The 17,416-nt window shown below is 40.7% G+C and overlaps 1 protein-coding gene across 1 annotated transcript in view; it reads left to right on the plus strand.

Annotated features, from left to right (window-relative positions):
• Positions 1-17,416, plus strand: part of XPA (XPA, DNA damage recognition and repair factor) — a 35,128-nt gene that overhangs the window by 4,420 nt on the left and 13,292 nt on the right. The window contains exons 2-3 of the mRNA XM_007461662.1: positions 190-300; positions 16,769-16,874. Coding sequence (XP_007461724.1) covers positions 190-300; positions 16,769-16,874 — 217 coding nt within the window. The remainder of the gene's footprint in view (positions 1-189; positions 301-16,768; positions 16,875-17,416) is intronic.

Here is a 17,416-nt window from a genome sequence, read left to right on the forward strand (position 1 = left end):
TCCGCGGCATGTGGGATCTTCCTGGACTGGGGCACGAACCTGTGTCCCCTGCATCGGCAGGCAGACTCTCAACCACTGCGCCAGCAGGGAAGCCCAGATATATATTAAATTTTTAAAAGTTCCTGTTTATGCACAAGGGAACATAAGGGCTTACCTAGTTCATTTGTTGACCACTCTTACTTTTTGTAGGCATGGCTAATGTAAAAGCAGCCCCGAAGATAATTGACACAGGAGGAGGCTTCATTCTGGAAGAGGAGGAGGAAGAAGAACATACAATTGGAAAAGTTGTTCATCAACCAGGTAAAGTGTTTTCGGAAAATAGATACCTAGGTTGGTCATTTTGAGTAACATGCATAATTCTTTGCAAAGCGATGCTAGAAAATGCCACATTTAGTCTAGTCACTGAGCAGGTTGGCTTTATAAGAGTGATAAAATTTGGCAGTTTTGCTAGTAGATTAAAAAGGAAACAAATTTGGCAATGATTCATTTAACATGTGGTTTGTGTACTTAGGGTTGATGCTCTCTGTTTTATAATAGGCAGGCTGATAGAATAAATACTTTAAGGTATCTTGATAGGCTGAAATGAGGGACTTGAATGCAAGAGATAAAATTTAGGTCTTTATGTTTAGAGGAAAAAAAGTGGTCTGTAAAGTACAAGATAGGTCTGGCATAAAAAGAATAATAAAATGTTATCTAAGGTTAAAGTTTTGGTAAATCACATATATCTCTATCCATCCGTCCTCTGGATGAGGGTATTTTCACACTCTTTGAAAAAGATAGTTTTACTTGATCATAAGTTTGAAGCCAGTAGTGGAATATAACAGCTTAAAAAAGCTATTCCAGTTTTGGTTGTAGCATTAGAAGTGTTGTGTATTCATCAAGGTAGGTAATAATCCTGTTCTCTTTTGTGTGTGTCTAAACTATTGTTTTCAGAAGCTGACACCTGAAGGATTAAAATACTTATTTTCAGTTTGGGTGCCTTTTTTTTTTTTAAACATCTTTATTGGAGTATAATTGTTTTACAGTGGTGTGTTAGTGTCTGCTTTATAACAGTGAATATATGCATATATCCCCATATCTCCTCCCTCTTGCATCTCCCTCCCACCCTCCCTATCCCACCCCTCTAGGTGGTCACAAAGCACCGAGCTGATCTCCCTGTGCTATGTGGCTGCTTCCCACTAGCTATCTATTTTACATTTGGTAGTGTATATATGTCCATGCCACTCTCTCACTTCGTCCCAGCTTACCCATCTCCCTCCCCGTGTCCTCAGGTCCATTCTCTACATCTGCGTCTCTATTCCTGTCCTGTCCCTAGGTTCTTCAGAACCATTTTTTTTTTTTTTTTTAGATTCCATATATATGTGTTAGCATATGGTATTTGTTTTTCTCCTTCTGACTTACTTCACTCTGTATCACAGACTCTAGGTCCATATATCTCACTACAAGTAACTCAGTTTCTTTTCTTTTTATGACTGAGTAATATTCCACTGTATATATTGGGTGCCATATTTTATGAGGGCTATTGACAAGTGTATATGTCCAAAACAGGGTGGTCAAACTGGAAATATTGAAATTGGTATGTGAGGAACAGTTGTCAAAACTGGATATGTTTAACTTAGAAACACTTCAGCTGCCTGCAAATGCAAGAAGTATTCCTCTGAGGAAGACAGATTATACTTGCTGTGATTTGCTCTGGAGGGGAGAATTGGAACAGTGGATAACAGTTACAGTGAGGGAGATTCCAACCCAGTATAAGGAACTTCTGCTTTGCACTAAATAGGGTGTTGGCACATACATCATGTGAGCCAAACCATGTGGAGTGCTGCCTCTAAATAGCAAAGCATTGGAGGGGTTCAGAGATTGAGAGACCACTTGAGCAGGATATTGTAGAAAAACCCTGTATCAGGAGGGAATGCCTTGAATTCAATGACCTGTAAAGTCCTTATGATTCTGTGGATATGAAGATTCACTGTAACTGTTTTTCTGTAGATTCCTGAATCCACCACGGGCTTATAAAGCCCTGTTCATTTAACAGGTCATGCAACAAACATTACTTGAGAACCTACTGTAGTGCCTTTCTGCCTGACTGAGGTATGTATGTGGCATGTGTCATATACTGTTATTGATGGTAGGGCTGCTGCTTGCAGTTAGCACTCTAGTAGCGAATTTGTGCAGGTTAGAAAAGGTGTCTCTTATTCGCAAGCTGGCCCCATACAGAGATGGCAGGGAGAGGCTAAAGAAAGAGTCAGCGCACTCCAGATTGGTAGGTGGCAGTTTTAATGAGCAAGGGAACTTTCTTATGAGGCTTGTCTTGGGTGGCTGTGAATTGAGTAGATCTCCGCACCTGCTCGCCAAATCTTAAAGTATATGTAGAAGTTTTCACTGGGTTCAGTTGCATATTCAGTCCACATGGTCTCAACAACACCGTACGCTCTCAAGGCTGTGTCCTTGAAACAGCTCCCACTGTGGGAACATGGGGCAGGATGTGCATCCCAAGGAGGGAAGAAGAGAGAGTGAGGAGCCTCTGATTGCCCAGGTCCAGCTCACAGGTTAACCGGTGGTCACATCCTTGATTACCTCTTCCACAGTGTCATCTTTGGGAGAGAAGTCAGAAAAAGACCCTTTCTCTGGGCTGACTTAGCCTGGGCCAGGGCTCATAGCTTAAAAATTGGTCATGGGCTGCATTTTGACACCTGTTTGCACCCTTGGGCAGGTGCCTTTGCACAAGGAGCCTACTTTTAAGACTTTATGTGGTTGACCTCTGTGGGTAGAAGAAAACAGGGAGAGTAATTAATATTTTCTATCACTTCTGTTTTTTAGAGTCAGACACTAATTTCTGTACTTGGCAGAATTTCAGACAGTCAAAATGATGAAAGGGCTTGAAAAGGAAAGGAAATGGGCTTTACTAGGTTTATAAAAGTTTGGATGTCTCCATACATACTGGAGAGGGGCCCCGTGGATTAGGACACTGCAAAGGGAGATCTCAGAAAGGGAGGTTGGGGTGGAGCGTCTGGAACTCTTGACTGAGGGAGCAGTGGAACCTCTCCTTTGGTAAAAAGCTAGATGCCTATGGAGAAGAGGCTGGTTGCTTCTCTGTGCTTTTCTGCTTGCTAGGACTCATTTTTTTTTTTAATGTTTGAAGTTACTTCGAATTGGTGCAGCTTAAGAGCTCTTTCTTTTCTTTTTTTAGTTATTTCTGAGATACACATTTTAAAGTAATAACTAGAATTAGGACTTATAACATTATACCAGAACATATAAGATTTTTAGAAATTTCATGTAATGTCTGAAACATTTATATTAACATACTTCCATACAAATAACCCAAAGAAAGTTTAGTATTAGTTGTTTTTTTGTTGTTTTTTTATACTGCAGGTTCTTATTAGTCATCAATTTTATACACATCGGTGTATACATGTCAGTCCCAATCGCCCAGTTCATCACACCACCATCCCCACCCCACCGTGGTTTACCCCACTTGGTGTCCATACGTTTGTTCTCTACATCTGTGTCTCAACTTCTGCCCTGCAAACCGGTTCATCTGTAACATTTTTCTAGGTTCCACATACATGCGTTAATATACGATATTTGTTCTTCTCTTTCTGACTTAATTCACTCTGTGTGACAGTCTCTAGATCCATCCACGTCTCAACAAATGACTCAATTTTGTTCCTTTTTATGGCTGAGTAATATTCCATTGTATATATGTACCACATCTTCTTTATCCATTCGTCTGTCAATGAGCATTTAGGTTGCTTCCATGACCTGGCTATTGTAAATAGTGCTGCAGTGAACATTGGGGTGCATGTGTCTTTTTGAATTATGGTTTTCTCTGGGTATATGCCCAGTAGTGGGATTGCTGGATCATATGGTAATTCTATTTTTAGTTTTTTAAGGAACCTCCATGCTGTTCTCCATAGTGGCTGTATCAATTTACATTCCCACCAACAGTGCAAGAGGGTTCCCTTTTCTCCACACCCTCTCCAGCATTTGTTGTTTGTAGATTTTCTGATGATGCCCATTCTAACTGGTGTGAGGTGATACCTCATTGTAGTTTTGATTTGCATTTCTCTAATAATTAGTGATGTTGAGCAGCTTTTCATGTGATTCTTGGCCATCTGTATGTCTTCTTTGGAGAAATGTCTATTTAGGTCTTCTGCCCATTTTTGGATTGGGTTGTTTGTTTTTTTAATATTGAGCTGCATGAGCTGTTTATATATTTTGGAGATTAATCCTTTGTCCGTTGATTCATTTGCAAATATTTTCTCCCATTCTGAGGGTTGTCTTTTCGTCTTGTTTATGGTTTCCTTTGCTGTGCAAAAGCTTTTAAGTTTCATTAGGTCCCATTTGTTTATTTTTGTTTTTATTTCCATTACTCTAGGAGGTGGATCAAAAAAGATCTTGCTGTGATTTATGTCAAAGAGTGTTCTTCCTATGTTTTCCTCTAAGAGTTTTATAGTGTCCGGTCTTATATTTAGGTCTGGAATCCATTTTGAGTTTATTTTTGTGTATGGTGTTAGGGAGTGTTCTAATTTCATTCTTTTACATGTAGCTGTCCAGTTTTCCCAGCACCACTTATTGAAGAGACTGTCTTTTCTCCATTGTATATCCTTGCCTCCTTTGTCATAGATTAGTTGACCATAGGTGTGTGGGTTTATCTCTGGGCTTTCTATCTTGTTCCATTGATCTGTGTTTCTGTTTTTGTGCCAGTACCATATTGTCTTGATTACTGTAGCTTTGTAGTATAGTCTGAAGTCAGGGATTCTGATTGCTCCAGCTCCGTTTTTTTCCCTCAAGACTGCTTTGGCTATTCGGGGTTTTTTGTGTCTCTATACAAACTTTAAGATGATTTGTTCTAGCTCTGTAAAAAATGCCATTGGTAATTTTTTTTTTTTCTTTTTTTTTTTTGCGGTACACGGGCCTCTCAGTGTTGTGGTCTCTCCCGTTGCGGAGCACAGGCTCCGGATGCGCAGGCTCAGTGGCCATGGCTCACGGGCCCAGCCACTCCGTGGCACGTGGGATCCTCCTGGACTGGGGCACGAACCCCTGTCCCCTGCATCGGCAGGCAGACTGTCAACCACTGCGCCACCAGGGAGCCCGCCATTGGTAATTTGTTAGGGATTGCATTGTATCTGTAGATTTCTTTGGGTAGTATAGTCATTTTCACAATATTGATTCTTCCAATCCAAGAACATGGTATATCTCTCCATCTGTTGGTATCATCTTTAATTTCTTTCATCAGTGTCTTATAGTTTTCTGCATACAGGTCTTTTGTCTCCCTAGGTAGGTTTATTCCTAGGTATTTTATTCTTTTTGTTGCAGTGGTAAATGGGAGCGTTTCCATAAGTTATGTTTCAGATTTTTCATCATTAGTGTATAGGAATGCAAGAGATTTCTGTGCATTAATTTTGTATCCTGCAACTTTACCTAATTTTGTATCCTGCAACTTTACCAGATTCATTGATTAGCTCTAGTAGTTTTCTGCTGGCATTTTTAGGATTCTCTATGTATAGTATCATGTCATCTGCAAACAGTGACAGTGTTACTTCTTTTCCAATTTGTATTCCTTTTATTTCTTTTTCTTCTCTGATTGCCGTGGCTAGGACTTCCAAAACTACGTTGAATAATAGTGGTGAGAGTGGACATCCTTGTCTCGTTCCTGATCTTAGAGGAAATGCTTTCAGTTTTTCACCATTCAGAATGATGTTTGCTGTGGGTTTGTCGTATATGGCCTTTATTATGTTGAGTTAGTTTCCCTCTATGTCCACTTTCTGGAGAGTTTTTATCATAAATGGGTGTTGAATTTTGTCAAAAGCTTTTTCTGCATCTATTGAGATGATCATATGGTTTTTCTTCAATTTGTTAATATGGTGTATCACATTGATTGATTGCATATTTTGAAGAATCCTCGCATCCTGGGATAAATCCCACTTGATTGTGGTGTATGATCCTTTTAATGTGTTGTTGGATTCTGTTTGCTAGTATTTTGTTGAGGATTTTTGCATCTATTTTTAGCAGTGGTATTGGTCTGTAATTTTTTTTTTTGTAGTATTTTTGTCTGGTTTTGGTAACAGGGTGATGGTAGCCTCATAGAATGAATTTGGGAGTGTTCCTTCCTCTGCAGTTTTTTGGAAGAGTTTGAGAAGGATGGGTGTTAGATTAGCTCTTCTCTAAATGTTTGATAGAATTCACCTATGAAGCCATCTGGTCCTGGGCTTTTGTTTGTTGGAAGTTTCTTAGTCACAGTTTCAATTTCATTACTTGTGATTGTTCTGTTCATATTTTATGTTTCTTCCTGGTTCAGTCTTGGAAAGTTATACCTTTCTAAGAATTTGTCCATTTCTTCCAGGTTGTCCATGTTATTGGCATAGAGTTGCTTGTAGTGGTCTCTTAGGATGCTTTGTATTTCTGCGGTGTCTGTTGTAACTTCTCCTCTTTTTTTCTAATTTTATTGATTTGAGTCCTCTCCCTCTTTTTCTTGATGAGTCTGGCTAATGGTTTATCAATTTTGTTTATCTTCTCAAAGAACCAGCTTTTAGTTTTATTGATCTTTGCTATTGTTTTCTTTGTTTCTATTTCATTTATTTCTGCTCTGATCTTTATGATTTCTATCCTTCTGCTAACTTTGGGTTTTGTTTGTTCTTCTTTCTCTAGTTCCTTTAGGTGTAAGTTTAGATTGTTTATTTGAGATATTTCTTGTTTCTTGAGGTAGGCTTGTATAGCTATAAACTTCCCTTTTAGAACTGCTTTTGCTGCATCCCATCGGTTTTGGACCGTCATGTTTTCATTGTCATTTGTCTCTAGGTATTTTTTGATTTCCTCTTTGATTTCTTCAGTGGTCTCTTGGTTATTTCGTAACATATTGTTTAGCCTCCGTGTGTTTGTGTTTTTTATGTTTTTTTCCCTGTAATTCATTTCTCATCTCATATAGCATTTTGGTCAGAAAAGATGGCTTGAGGTGATTTCAGTTTTCTTAAATTTACTGAGGCTTGATCTGTGACCCAAGATGTGACCTATCCTGGAGAATGTTCCGTGGGCACTCGAGAAGAAAGTGTAATCTGCTGTTTTTGGATGGAATGTCCTATAAATATCAATTAAATCTATCTGGTCTATTGTGTCATTTAAAGCTTCTGTTTCCTTATTTATTTTCTTTTGGATGATCTGTCCATTGGTGTAAGTGCGGTGTTCAAGTCCCGCATTATTATTGTGTTACTGTCGATTTCCTCTTTTGGAGCTGTTAGCAGTTGCCTTATATATTGAGGTGCTTCTATGTTGGGTGCATATATATTTATAATTGTTATATCTTCTTCTTGGATTGATCCCTTGATCATTATGTAGTGTCCTTCCTTGTCTCTTGTAACATTCTTTATTTTAAAGTATATTTTATCTGATATGAGTGTTGCTACTCCAGCTTTCTTTTGATTTCCATTTGCATGGAATATCTTTTTCCATTCCCTCACTTTCAGTCTGTATGTGTGCCTAGGTCTGAAGTGGGTTTCTTTTTTTTCTTTTTTTTCAGTACGCGGGCCTCTCACTGTTGTGGTCTCTCCCGTTGCGGAGCACAGGCTCCGGACGCGCAGGCTCAGTGGCCATGGCTCACAGGCCCAGCCGCTCCGCAGCATGTGGGATCTTCCCGGACCGGGGCACGAACCCGTGTCCCCTGCATCGGCAGGCGGACTTTCAACCACTGCGCCACCAGGGAAGCCCTGAAGTGGGTTTCTTGTAGACAGCATGTATATGGGTCTTGTTTTTGTATCCGTTCAGCAAGCCTGTGTCTTTTGGTTGGAGCATTTAATCCATTCACGTTTAAGGTAATTATCGATATGTATGTTCCTATGACCATTTTCTTAATTGTTTTGGGTTTGTTTTTGTAGGTCCTTTTCTTCCCCTGTGTTTCCCACTTAGAGAAGTTCCTTTATCATTTGTTGTAGAGCTGGTTTGGTGGTGCTGAATTCTCTTAGCTTTTGCTGGTCTGTAAAGCTTTTGATTTCTCCATCGAATCTGAATGAGATCCTTGCCGGGTAGAGTAATCTTGGTTGTAGTTTCTTCCCTTTCATCACTTTAAATATATCATGCCACTCCCTTCTGGCTTGTAGAGTTTCTGCTGAGAAATCAGCTGTTAACCTTATGGGAGTTCCCTTGTATGTTATTTGTCATTTTTCCCTTGCTGCTTTCAATAATTTTTCTTTGTCTTTAATTTTTGCTAATTTGATTACTATGTGTCTCAGCGTGTTTTTGCTTGGGTTTATCCTGTATGGGACTCGCTGCACTTCCTGGACTTTGGTGGCTATTTCCTTTCCCATGTTAGGGAATTTTTCGACTGTAATCTCTTCAAATATTTTCTCTGGTCCTTTATCTCTCTCTTCTCCTTCTGGGACCGCTATAATGCAAATGTTGTTGCGTTTAATGTTGTCCCAGAGGTCTGTTAGGCTGTCTTCATTTCTTTTCATTCTTTTTTCTTTGTTCTGCAGCAGTGAATTCCACCATTCTGTCTTCCAGGTCACTTATCCGTTCTTCTGCCTCAGTTATTCTGCTATTGATTCATTCTAGTGTATTTTTCATTTCAGTTATTGTATTGTTCATCTCTGTTTGTTCTTTAATTCTTCTAGGTCTTTGTTAAACATTTCTTGCATCTTCTCGATCTTTGCCTCCATTCTTTTTCCGAGGTCCTGGATCATCTTCACTATCATCATTCTGAATTCCTTTTCTGGAAGGTTTCCTATCTCCGCTTCATTTAGTTGTTTTTCTGGGGTTTTATCTTGTTCCTTCATCTGGTACATAGCCCTCTGCCTTTTCATCTTGTCTATCTTTCTGTGAATGTGGTTTTTGTTCCACAGGCTGCAGGATTGTAGTTCTTCTTGCTTCTGCTGTCTGCCCTTTGGTGCCTGAGGCTATTTAAGAGGCTTGTGCAAGCTTCCTGATGGGAGGGACTGCTGGTGGGTAGAGCTGACTGTTGCTCTGGTGGGCAGAGCTCAGTAAAACTTTAATCCACTTGACTGTTGATGGGTGGGGCTAGGCTCCCTCCCTGTTGCTTGTTTGGCCTGAGGCAACCCAACACTGGAGCCTACCTGGGCTCTTTGGTGGGGCTAATGACAGATTCTGGGAGGGCTCACACCAAGGAATACTTCCCAGAACTTCTGCTCCCTGTGTCTTTGTCCCTACGGTGAGCCACTGCCACCCCCCGCCTCTGCAGGAGACCCTCCAACACTAGCAGGTAGGTCTGGTTCAGTCTCCTATGGGGTCACTGCTCCTTCCCCTGGGTCCTGATGAGCACACTACTTTGTGTGTGCGCTCCAAGAGTGGAGTCTCTGTTTCCCCTAGTCCTGTTGAAGTCGTGCAGTCAGTTCCCACTAGGCTTCAAAGTCTGATTCTCTAGGAGTTCCTCCTCCTGTTGCCAGACCCCAAGGTTGGGAAGCCTGACGTGGGACTCAGAACCTTCGCTCCAGTGGGTGGACTTCTGTGGTATAAGTGTTCTCCAGTCTGTGAGTCACCCACCCACCAGTTATGGGATTTGATTTTACTGTGTTTGCGCCACTCCTATCGTCTCACTGTGGCTTCTCCTTTGTCTTTGGATGTGGGGTATCTTTTTGGGTGAGTTCCAGTGTCTTCCTGTTGATGATTGTCCAGCAGCTAGTTGTGATCCTGGTATTCTCACAAGAGGGAGTGAGAGCACGTCCTTGTACTCTGCCATCTTGGTTCCTCCTCTGTTTCCTTCCTTCCTTCCTTCCTTCCTTCCTTCCTTCCTTCCTTCCTTCCTCCCTTCCTCCCTTCCTCCCTTCCTCCCTTCCTCCCTCCCTCCCTCCCTCCCTTCCACCCTTCCTTTTCTTTCTTTCTTTCTTTCCTTTCTTTCTCTTTCCTCTTTCTTTCCTTTCTTTGTCTCTCTCTCTTTCTCTCTTTCTTTTCTTTCTTTCTTTCTTTCTTTCTCTCTCTCTCTCTCTCTGTCTCCCTCCCTCTCTTCCTCCCTCCCTCCCTCTCTCTGTCTCTTTTTTCCTTCCTTCCTTCCTTCCTTCCTTCCTTCCTTCCTTTCTTTCTTTCTTTCTTTCTTCCTTTCCTTTCCTTTCCTTTCCTTTTCTTTCCTTCCTTTCCTTTCTTTCTTTCTTCTGTGTTGGGACTTAGTTGTGGCGTGCGGGATCTTTTGTTGCGGTTCACAGGCTCTTTGTTGCAGCGCTCAAGGCTTCTCTCTGGTTGTGGCTTGGGGATTTTCTTTCTCTAGTTGTGGTGTGCGGGCTCCAGGGTGCATGGGCTCTGTAGGTTGCAGCATGCCGGCTCTCTCGTTGAGGCTCACAAGCTCAGTAGCTGTGGCATGTGGGCTTAGTTGCCCCCACGGCATGTGGGATCTTGGTTCCTTGACCAGGGATCAAACCCGTGCCCCTGCATTGGAAGGTGGAGTCTTTACCAGACCACCAGGGAAGTCCCTCTGCTTCCCAGGATTCTTATGACTGGGTACTCTATCCTTTGCTGAGGGCGGTGTCCCTTGGACCCTTTGCAGCACATGCTCACCAAGGATTTCTTTGTTAATTTTAAAGACAATCTATTTTTGTAGCATAGCTGAGAAAAATCAAAATAATTTATTTGGGTCATTAAGCTTTGCTGCCTATAAAACAGAGCCTATCAGATGCTTTTAGAATCTAGAACAGGGTTCTTCAGGATCACCAGGAAGGCTTTATTAAAACACAGATTATGGGGCCCCATCCCTAGGGCTTCTTCTGATTTAGTAGGTCTTAGGTAGGGACTGTGAATTTGTTTCTAACAAGTTCCTGGGTGATGCTGATGCTGCTGGCCCAGAGGCCACACTTTGACAACCTCTGGTCTAGAATTAAACCCACTGTGTACTCTTAAGACTGCAGGGGAATGCAACCATGTGGAGAGAATAGTGTGTAACAGTGAGGTCAGTCACTGTTCATACTGTCTTTTTAAAAAATTATTTTTAAAAACTGTGATAAAATATACATAACATAAAATTTACAATTGTAATTTTTTTGTGTGTGTGTGTGGTATGCGGGCCTCTCACGGTTGTGGCCTCCCCCATTGCGGAGCACAGGCTCCAGATGCGCAGGCTCAGCGGCCATGGCTTACGGGCCTAGCCGCTCTGTGGCACGTGGGATCTTCCTGAACCGGGGCACGAACCCGTGTCCCTTGCATCGGCAGGCGGACTCTCAACCACTGCGCCACCAGGGAAGCCTTACAATTGTAACCTTTTAAAGCGTATGTTTAGTATGTTTAGTGGCATTAAGTACCACTTCACGTTGTTTTGTAACAGTCACCACCATCCATCTCCAGAGTTTTTTCATCATCCAAAAGTGAAACTTTGTCCCGTTAAACAGTAACTTCCTGTACAAACATTTTGATGTATTTTTTTGAGACTGTTTTTGATATGTGAATGAGAATGTAATATTTTTCTTTTATAAAAATGTTAAGAGCATTTCCCCATTTTTTAAAAAAATTAATTTATTTTTGGCTGTGTTGGGTCTTTGTTTCTGTGCGAGGGCTTTCTCCAGTTGCGGCGAGCGGGGGCCACTCTTCATCGCGGTGCGCGGGCCTCTCACTGTCACGGCCTCTCGTTGCGGAGCACAGGCTCCAGACGCTCAAGCTCAGTAGTTGTGGCTCATGGGCCCAGTTGCTCCACGGCATGTGGGATCCTCCCAGACCAGGGCTCGAACCCGTGTCCCCTGCATTAGCAGGCAGATTGTCAACCGCTGTGCCACCAGGGAAGCCCTCCCCATTTCTTAAATATTCTTTCAGAACTTTCTTTTTAATGGCTACATAGTACTCCATTTGATGGCTGCACCATGATTCATTTAAATGCAGCTCTTTTGTTTATTTCTTTTCTCTATTCTAATAATTATTACTGCAGTGAATATATTTGGAGGTAAACTTTTGTCCAGCTCTCTGATTCATAGCAGTAGGGTAACTGACCCAAAAGTATGTATATTTCTGGTAAAGTTTACGTACTTAAAAAAAGTTAAATTAACATTGATAGAAGGAGTAAACAACCTAAAAGCAAATAAACAAATGGACGTATTTTTCCAAATGAAATAACATGATCATGTTGAAGAGGGAGAGGACAGAAAGAACTAGTCCAAATGATTTCTGAGGACAGTATTTGACAGTATATCCTCAATTTGAGGTGGGTGGGGTAAGGGGAAAACCACAAAATTCCTGAACTCATTTTATAGCGTGGTATGAGTGAAGAAATTTTGAAACTAGTTTAGATGTATTATTGGCTCAAGCAGATGAATGTATTTCTTGATGTTGTTGGGAGCCAAGGTTCTCATTGTAGAAAGGACATACAAATATGGAATGGGAGAAGGCAAGAAAACCCTGTGGGGATGGATTAAAATTGCCAGTATCAGTGTGAACTCATGATTTCTAAAACATGTATATGTGTATGCATGTAGAAGTGTACATGTAAACTAAAAGATGAATTCAGCAAAGTTGCGGGAAACAAAATCAATATATAGAAATCTGTTGCATTTTTGTACACTACTAATGAACTATCAGAAAGAGAAATTAAGAAAACAGTCCTGTTTACAGTTCCTCATTTATCAGAAAGAATAAAATACCTAGGAATAAATTTAACCAAGGAGGTGAAATACTTGTACACTGAAAACTATAAGATATGGATGAAAGAAGTGGAAGAAGACACAAATAAATAGAAAAACATTCTGTGCCCCTGGGTTGGAAGAACTAATATTCTTAAAATGTCCATAGTACCTAAAGCAATCTATAGAATCAGTGCAGTCCCTATCAAAATTCCAATGGCAATTTCCCACAGAAATAGAACAAACAACCCTAAAATTCACATGGAACCATGAAAAATCCTGAATGGCCAGAGCAATCTTGAGGAAAAAGAACAGAGCTAGAGACCTCATGCTCCCTGATTTCAAATTACATTTCAAAGCCATTGTAATGAAAACAGTATGGTATTGACATTAAAAACAGACACATAGATCAATGGAACAGAAGAGAGAGCCCAGAAATATACCTACACATATGGTCAGTTAATTTATGACAGAGGAGCCAAGAATATACAAGGGGAAAGGACAGTCTTTTCAATAAAAGGTGTTGGGAGAACTGGACAGTCACATGCAAAAGATTGAAACTGGGCCACTGTCTTACATCATACACACAGAATAATTCAAAATGGATTAAAGATTTAAATGTAAGACAAACTGTAATACTCTTAGAAGAAAACAGATGGGGACTTCCCTGGTGGCACAGTGGTTAAGACTGTGCTCCCAATGCATGGGGCCCAGGTTTGAACCCTGGTCTGGGAACTAGATCCCACGTGCATGCCACAACTAAGAGTTTGCATGCCACAACTAAGGAGCTTGGAGCTGTAACTAAGGAGCCTGTGAGTTGCAACTAAGACCCAACGCAACCAAATAAATAAAAAACAAAAAAGAAAATAGATGAAAAGCTCCTTGACATTGGTCTCGGCAATGATATTTTTGGATATGGTACCAAAAGCAGAGGCAACAAAAGCAAAACTGTTAAACAGGTGGGACTACATCAAACTAAAAAGCTTCTGCACAGCAAAGCAAACCTTTGAAAAGCCCACTAACTGAATGGGGGAAACATTTGCAAATCATACATCTGATGAGGGGTTAGTATCCAAAATACATAAAGAACTCCTACAACTCAATAGCAAAAAACCAAACAGTCCGATTAAAAACTGGGCAGAAGATCTGAATAGACATCTTTCCAAAGAAGACATACAGACGGCCACTATATACATGGACAGATGCTCAACATCACTAATCATCAGGGAAATGCAAATCAAACAACGGTGAGCTACCACCTAACACCTGTTAGAATGGTGGTTATCAAAGAGACAAAAAATAAGTGTTGGTGAGCATGTGGATAAAAGGAACCCTTGTAAATGTAAATCAGTGCAACTACTATGGAAAACAGTATGCAAGTGCCTCAAAAAATTAGAACTACCATATAATCCAACAATCCCGCTTCTGGGTATTTATCCAAAGAAAATGTAAACAGTAACTTGAAAATATACATGCACCCCCTTGTTCATTGCAGCATTATTTACAATAACTAGATGTGGAAACAATCTGAGTGTCCATCGATGGATGAATGGATAAAGAAAGTGTGATGTGTGTGTGTGTATACATACAGTGGAATGTTATTCAGCCATAAGAAAGAATGAAATCTTGCCATTTGTGACAACAGGGATGGACCTTGAGGGCATTATGCTAAGTGAAGTAAGTCAGAGAAAGTTAAATACCATATGATCTCACTTACATGTGGAATCTAAAAACAACCCCCCCCCCCCCCCCACCAAACTCATAGATACAGAGAACAGATTGATGATTGCCAGAGCGGGGAGGAGGAGGGAGGTAGGTGAAATGTTTGAAGTGGGTCAAAAGGTACAAACTTCCAGTTAGTCACGGGAAAGTAATGTACAGCATGGTAACAGTAATACTGTATTACATATTTGACAGTTGCTAAGAGACTAGATCTTAAAAATTCTTATGATAAGAAATGTAACCGTATGGTGACGAATGTTAACTAGACTTAACTGTGGTGATCATTATGTAATATATACAATTGTTGACTCGTTATGTTGTACACCTGAAACTAGTATAATGTTATGTCAGTTATATCTCAACAAAAAAAGTGTACAGTACATGTATGAGTATTTGTGTGTGTCTATATATACATATATTTCCTAGCCCTGTTCAGAGAAATGGCCCTGAAGCAGACGTAGCCCGGTAGCAATGAGCACAGCTGGTGTCCAGATCTTGGATGCTGATACTGTTCTCCACTAAAAGGAACCAGGGCCCTTCAGAGAAATAGCTGATTCCGGGGTTGGGGCAGGATGGCTACAAGATGAGCTTGGGACATTTTGTAATGCCAGAAAATATGTAAGTGTTCAGAAAGTGATAGAAGCATGTTTCAGAGGCATAAGTGTCAGCTTGAAGGGGCTTCCACTGGCCAAATTTCAGACAATTTGAACGCTAAAGTAATGAAGGACACCATTGAAATAATAGGAATCCATGAGTCTATATGGATAATAAATGTGTTAGTGAATGAATGACTGAATGGGGGAGGGGAAGGCTCTTGATCACAGTAGACTGGCAATTTCCCAATGGTAAATGTAAAGGGAGTGATGGAGTTGAAAAATCATCCTTATGTATATTTAAAACTTTCCATTATAAGGCATTTTTAAAATTAGGAAAATGTATGCACATTTTATGGCTTTTGATTAATAATACTGTGCAGTAGCCTCCTAATTGGTATTTCTGACTGTAATTTCTCTCTATCCAAACACACTCCAGTAACCAGCTTTTTGAAGATACCACTTTGACTATATTTTCAGTTTTTCCTTTTGTCCATAGCTATGCCCCTGTAATATTTTAGAAAGAAGAGTGATTTTTTTTTGTTAGAGTTTGGAGATTAGTGAGATTGAGGAGTGCTAGAATACTGACTGACCTTCTTGTGTTGGAAGTAGGTAAGGGAAGGCAGTGATAGGAATACGTTGAACAAATCATGAACAAATGGCAACTCCATTTTTCTTCCTGCTGGGACTTGTGGCAGTTCTCAGAGTTGGGGCTTGGCAGTAGCAATCATCCTAAAGACTTAGGAGTAAAACTTTCAGACTTGCTGGAAAAAAAAAAAAATTCTGTAGGATAAAGATCCTTAGCTAGGTATTTGAAATCTTAAAAAAAAAAAAAGAATCCGGCCTTACTCTACCTAGAGTAGTTTCTGTGCTGGGTATTGAAGATATATAGCTAAACTAAATACAGTCTCTGCCTTCAGGAGATTTCCAATCTAGTGGTTGAGACAGATGAAGAGGAAGCTGTTTACTCTGTTGGTAGGCGGGGAGGGAGAGAAAATGTTTCCCATTTGAAATTGAATTCTGTGTTGCCTCTGTTTTCTGTGTTATATGTTGGTGCCCATCTCCCTTATCTGTAAGCAGCTCCCCCACCTCCCTCCGGCCTTGAGACTAATCTTCATACTCTCAACAGTACTGTGGTAGGCCAAGTAATGGCCCCCAAAGATGTCCACATCCTAACTCTCCCAGAACCTATGCATTTATTACCTTACAGAGCCAAAGGGACTTTGCAGATATGATTAAGGTTAAAGACTGAGATGGGGAGATTATTCTGGGTTATCCAGCTGGGCCCAGTGTAATCACAAGGATCCTTAAGAGTAGAAGAGAGGCAGGAGAGAGGCAGGGGTAGGTGTGATTATGGAAGAAGCCATAGTGATGTAAGAAGCTGCAGTTGCTGGCTCCAGCTTACATCCCTGGAGAAAGGGAGTCATGAGTCAAGGAATGCAGGTGGCCTCTAGAAGCTGGAAATGGCTGGTAATAGGTTGTCCCTCAAAACCTCCAGAAAGGAGTGCAACCCTGCCATCACCTTGACTTTAGCCCACTGAGACCTGTGTCAGACATATAAACTACAGATCTGTGAGAAAATAAATTTGTGTTATTTTAGCCACTAAATTTGTGGTAATTTGTTATACCAGCAATACAAAAGTTATACAAGAACCTTCCATGTTGTTTGAGTTCAAAAATACTGGTTGAGTCCATAATTTTTTCCTTTATGTTATTTCCTTTTTCTTTTCTTTTTTCCTTAAAAAAATTTTTTTTAGATAAATGTAAGATTACTTAAGGTTTTATGTTGTCTGTTATGTAAATATGTTTGTATCAGGCATAAAATACATGGTGGTAAGCTAATAAAATAGAGGAGGCTCTATTCTAATCACAAAAAAAGGCAACTTAGAGAATTAATCTTCCTTTCTTTAGGACCTGTAATGGAATTTGATTATGTTATATGTGAAGAATGTGGTAAAGAATTTATGGATTCTTATCTAATGAACCACTTTGATTTGGCAACTTGTGATAACTGCAGGTACTTATTTTTATTTCAGAGCATGTTCTAAATTACTAAAATTTAATGTTTGCTTGTAGGTTTAGGGCAAAACAATAATTAGATCCATTTGGATTTAATATTTTCTTCATAAATATGCTTTTTGCTTTGGGAGTTTCCTAAAATTTCTGTTTTCCATTTTGCTAAAGAATTACAGGAAGACTATGCTTATCAACGTTATGCCACATAAATAGGAAGGATGTCCCTGGTTCTGCCATAGATATGTCCTTTTCCTTTCTGCTGGGCGGTTGCGGGGGCGTTAACCATCTCTCAGTAGCAGGTTCCTAACCCTTCTCTCCCCCCAGCCCCTAAGGATCCCTTTGTTTCTTACTTTGTTTCTTTCTTTTTTTTTTTTTTGGTACGCGGGCCTCTCACTGCTGTGGCCTCTCCCCTCGCGGAGCACAGGCTCCGGACGCGCAGGCTCAGCGGCCATGGCCCACGGGCCCAGCTGCTCCGCGGCACGTGGGATCCTCCCAGACTGGGGCACGAACCCGCGTCCCCTGCATCGGCAGGAGGACTCCCAA

This window comes from Lipotes vexillifer, unplaced genomic scaffold (genome assembly GCF_000442215.2).
Source record: "Lipotes vexillifer unplaced genomic scaffold, Lipotes_vexillifer_v1.1 scaffold809, whole genome shotgun sequence".
NCBI classification, from domain to species: Eukaryota; Metazoa; Chordata; class Mammalia; order Artiodactyla; family Lipotidae; genus Lipotes; species Lipotes vexillifer.